The 5,126-nt window shown below is 49.7% G+C and overlaps 1 protein-coding gene across 1 annotated transcript in view; it reads right to left on the bottom strand.

Moving 5' to 3' along the window:
- Positions 1-1,637: 1,637 nt before the first annotated feature.
- LOC119310269 overlaps positions 1,638-5,126 on the bottom strand; it is a 6,347-nt gene continuing 2,858 nt past the window's right edge. Inside the window, exons 3-5 of the mRNA XM_037586073.1 lie at positions 3,024-3,128; positions 2,222-2,293; positions 1,638-2,131 (exon numbers count right to left, since the gene is read on the bottom strand). Of these exons, the coding sequence (XP_037441970.1) occupies positions 2,060-2,131; positions 2,222-2,293; positions 3,024-3,128 (249 nt within the window). The 3' untranslated portion in view covers positions 1,638-2,059. The remainder of the gene's footprint in view (positions 2,132-2,221; positions 2,294-3,023; positions 3,129-5,126) is intronic.

Below are 5,126 nucleotides of genomic sequence, written 5' to 3'. Positions count from 1 at the left end.
GTCACCAGCGCCGGGCGGACGTACCCGTGGCCCGCAGGTCAGCGTCCGAGCGGGTGGACGCGACCGTTTCTGCGCTCGCGGCGGCTGGGAGGCGGGGTCGCACGTGCGAGAGAGGTGCGGCGGTGTCGCCGGCGAGGGCCGGAAAGATCTGAACGGCGGAGAGGGACGGCGAGAGGCAGAGGCCAACGGCAGGTGGGGTCGAGGAGGATCTTTCCGTGACGCGACGGACGGGACAGAAACTGCGACAGAAAGTATTGAAGCGACGAACGCGCAGCTGGTGATATTTGCGTGCGCGTTCGCGTCCGCGTATTGGAAACGGGAATCCCATGCGTGTGTTTTCTTCTCTGAATATGTTGGTTTGTGCCGCTAGGAAGGCGACGTTTGTTTTCTTTCAAAAAGGAAAAAAGGCGACGTTTGTTTTCGGAAAAACAAAAAGGCGGCGTTTTGCTACGGGCTGACGGAGAAAGCTAGCTATTATTTCTTCCGATGATGTGGAGAGCAATTCAACTCGCTGCGTGTGGTTTTGCTTCTCCGTTGTTCAAAACTGAAGAGCCGCGGTGGCCGTCGTACACCTCTAGTTTGGTTTTCTGACGGCATGTGTGCTTTTCATCCTTCATTCAAAACCTTGCTGCCTTCGGTGTGCGTCTTTGTTCTTTTTTTGGGATAACCAGCTAATACAAAAACACGATACAAATCCTGATTGCTCTTGCGACCAGCAGGCTGCCCCACAAGTGGCAACTGGCGAGCCTATTTTGGTTAGTCTATCTATCTCCATGGTTATGATCTCGAGAAGTCCCATGAGCCTTTTTATCTTCTTGACTGATTGAACAGATGACCATTCCTTGCTTGCTCTATCTTGATCGGTAGGAGTAGAAATGTGAATGCACTGAATACACCCGCAAAAAAAAATTTTTGTATCGTGTTTGCGGAGAGATATTGTCCTGGTCGGTAGGCTCATTTCTCATCTTTTGTTATTGTCCGTACCAATCTGTCGATCAATAGATTAATGAGCATGACGACTCTCCTCCGCCTTGCTGCCTGGTCGCATCTGTAATAGCCGCCTCGCCTCGCCTCGCCTCGCCCCCACAGCCACAGGGCAAAAACCCCAGCCGATTCCTGCCTCATGCTCAGCGCTAATGGCCATTTAGGAAAGCGACTGCCCCCTTCCGACTATGATAGACTACTAGAGAGAGGCCAACTAAGCGCCTTTTAGGAAAGCGATTGCCTCCTTTGCCCTGTGATGGGTCAAAACGATTGAACAGTTTGACATTGTTCTCGAAAAAAGAATTGACAGTTTGACACTGAGCTGCTCGGTTGACCTTACCTTCCTTCTGCGGCCTCGCAAGCCAAAACACAAGGCCGCTGCTCGTTCGATCGAGGTAAACGTTACGAATGCGCGCCGTGGCTAAACCCAGGAAATCAAGAATTGTTTTCGACAGCGAGAGCAAGAGAAAGCAACTGTTTTCCAGAAACTGGGTAGTCCTGGTGCCTTCTTTGCATGCAGAAAGAAAACGGCATGCTTTGTTGCTGTTGCCGAGGGGGCGGCGATTCTCATTTCAACAACGACCAACACAACCTGGCTGGCCGAGGGACAAAATAACAAACACCAACCAAAGTAGGGCACGGAAACAGAGTGATAATCAGGTTTAAAACTCTCTGATTGCAACTGGAACCCTACGACAGAGACCGCCACCTGAGCCTGACGCGGCTGCACTCAACGACGGATGGCTTGAATAATCAGCCGCCCCAGCAGCAGGCCCCACGGAATGCAAAGAGTTGTTCAAGACGGCATTTGCCCCGACACTTTATTCCGACCGAGTGACGGAGAGGCGTGGCGACAGTCAAATGACAGGATTCGGTATAGCTAATTCAAAGGCAGCCACAGTCTGAAGGAAGGCCTGAAATGAAGTACTACTACTGCACTAATTATTCAGAGCACTTTCTTTTATCGAAAAAGGGAAATCAGGCATGGGTACCAGGTTATCTCTCCGCAAACACCGTCGGGGTTTTAGTGCGACCTCTTTTTCACTAGGGCTACAACGGACCGCTGGAAAACTGATCAGTCGTCACGAGACCCGAGCACCTGCCTCTTGATGGAGCCGATTCTCGTGATCAGCTCGTCCCTGTTTTCCTGCATCATCAGAGGTGTCAGGTGTACAAACATCAGCCCGGTGTTGGTATTTATCGATGAAAAAAATTTCAAACTGGGCACGCTAATCACCTTAAATATCAGGTACCGCGAGGTGAACCAAACCGTGAAGCCAAGGCCAACCACTTCCATCACCTGAGGAACCTGCCCCATGTACAGTCATATTGTGAGATTCACCAATTTCCATACGCGTTTCTTACAGTGTTTTAGAACTTATTTAAAAAGAAGGGATGTTTTCTAGAGCTGGTACAATTGTTCAGTGTGATCAGGTAACTGTTTCACTAAGATCTAAACCAGATTCTATCCATTGGTGGAATCAGCAAGTCTGCACTGCTCACCATTTCCAGCAAATAAACTAATCCCTCCTTCCCGAAAATGCAAGTCCTATTTGTTTTGTCCTAAATCAAATTCTCTTAAGTTTGACGAAGTTTATAGGCAAAAAAAAAAAAGTCCACGTCTACAATACTAATAGATACAGCATGAAATGTATATCCATAGTGTATTTATTTGGTATCACGGATATCGATATTTATTCTTATAAGCTTGGGCGAACTAAAAGAAGTCTTAGGACCAAAAGAATAAGACATATATTTTGCAATTCAGGGAGTATGCTCCCATTTTTAGCTATATGCTTTCTCCAAAACAAACTTTTGATTCGTAATTCTTGCCTTTTTGCCATATCATGCTATTTCAAGTGTGATAAGCAAGTCATGGAAGTCTAATTTTCATTTTCCCTATTCCAATTGATATCTACAAATAAATGGCGGCAAGTTCAAAGCTAGCCAGTTTTCAAACCAGATACATATTATGATACAAATAAATGGCGGCATTGGGATCAGGACGGGACAAGTGTGAGAAATAGAAAGAAACGTACCACAGGGACTGATTCAAGTGCAGAAACCACTATCGATGATATCCAAATAGCAACAATGGCGGAGGACCCATAGACTAGAGCAGTATATGAACTGTCAGAATCCAACTACATAAGACAGTTACACATAGTTAGTCCATTAAAACTGCATTACCGCAACCAGTGCACAGATAGCACAAAACAGCATTTTTCACAGCAAGAGCAGCCCTGAAAGAAATTTAATGGGATTTAAGAACAAGAGAGTTCCAAATATTATATCGTCCCTAGTGAATGTAAAATATTCACTCAATCGTATCAAAATTACAGCTGTATGAACTGAAAAGACTAGTAGATTTTCATTATGTAAGATCCAGAAAGTAGCTTAATGTAATTATAAAGGCAAAACAGTGTGACCAAATTACCAGAGATTCTGAATCCAACATATAAATTGCTGCTCTTACTCATTGTCTTTTGAAAACAAACCTTCAACTTAGTGTATCATAAAGTGTTTACCTTTAGAAATATATGCATTTCAACAGATAGTTTTTCTTTGCTTAGACACATATGTGCTTCTATGAAAAAAAATAAAAGCACAGAGAAATCAGTTGTAACATCAGCAGAACTACTTCATTAGGATAGACTAGCAGTGGATGCAAAGGCAACTGTTTTTTTTTTGTTCACAAAACACCCACGGTTTGAATCTGGATTCTGAATTTGGAGGACAGTTATTGGGATCTCTGCATGTAGATTTTGCTAAAACTTTGTGATGAGCCCAGATGTAAGGAGCAAGAGGACAAGGTGAACAGACTGTCATCACACATTTGCATCTCTATAGGAGTAACGAAAACACAATCACTCTCTAAGCATTCACTTTAGGAGATAGTATAACCAACTAACTAAGAGCATCTCCAATAGATGATGTAAATTTGGAGATGTAAAAGCGAGTGTTGTATAATTTACGTCACCAAAACGTGCTTTTAACATCTCCAAAAAAGAGCCAACTCCAACATATGTTGTATATTTGGTGATGTAAACCTCCTACTCCAACAGATGATGTATATTTGGTGATGTAAACCTCCTACTCCAACAAATAATTTTGTCAAACACGTTGCGTGCGAGGTGGAAGAAACTGGCCGGCGGTGGGTCGGAGCGTTGATGGGCAGCAGAAAGCCTGTCTGGAGTGGGCGGCGGGTGCTTCAACAGCCTCTGGACGGCTGGGCGGCTGCCGGAGGACTCCGCTCGCGACGACGCAACGGCAGCGGCAACGACCGAGAAAACGCGGGCTCGGCGGGTTGCGGTGGTCGCGCGGCTGTCCTACTAGCTTCAGCTATGGGCAGCGCCTACCAGGGAAGGCGGACGTGAGCTGCTACAGCCATTAGGCCGCCAAACCTCCGAATCGGCCGCGCGGTCAATGGCGGGGCGGACTCAAATCGGCAGCGGCTAGGGTGGCGCAGCAGGCGGCGGGAATAGACTACGGGGTCTCGGCGGGGTCGGGGATGGACGGACGGGCAGTGGTGGCGGCATTTCCGAGCACAAATCGCCGGAGACGAAGGCGGGTGGTCGTCGGCGGGGCAGACTCAAATCGGCAGGTCATAAGCGGCTAGGGTAGCGTGGCTGGCGGCTGGGATAGGCAGCGGGGTCGAGGACGGACGGACAGGCGGCGGCAGCGGCGTTTCCAGGCAGAACGCCGACGGCGGAGGTGGGCGGGCGGCAGGCAGGCGGGTGGGAGGGAAATGAAGGCAGTTGGGCGGTTGGCGCGCGACTTGGCGAAGGGTAAACATCGACCTATACTGCGCACCCCCCGCGTCGCCCCCGCTCGGGCGACTCGGGCGGGACACAACCCTAGCCGCCGGGGCTCCCCGTCCTTCTTCCCCTCCCTCCGCCGCCGCCGGAGGACACCGCCGGCCTATAGCCCGGGGGCTGACGGCGGTGGCGGGGGCCTTCCCTCTCTCCTGCACCATGGGGGCGGTGCGGAGCCCCGCGGTGTTTGGAGGCACGGCCGATCTAGCCTTGGGGGCGTGGCGGGCCTGCCTACCGGCGGCGGCGCGGCGGCCGCCTCGGCCTAGGGCGGATGGTGGCGGGTGCGGCGGCTGGCCCTGCTTCGGGCAGCGGCCTTGGCTGCGTTCG

Source organism: Triticum dicoccoides, chromosome 5B, assembly GCF_002162155.2.
Source record: "Triticum dicoccoides isolate Atlit2015 ecotype Zavitan chromosome 5B, WEW_v2.0, whole genome shotgun sequence".
NCBI lineage: Eukaryota > Viridiplantae > Streptophyta > Magnoliopsida > Poales > Poaceae > Triticum > Triticum dicoccoides.
The sequence above is the reverse complement of the archived record's forward strand: the minus strand, read 5'-3'. Positions and strand labels throughout refer to the sequence as shown.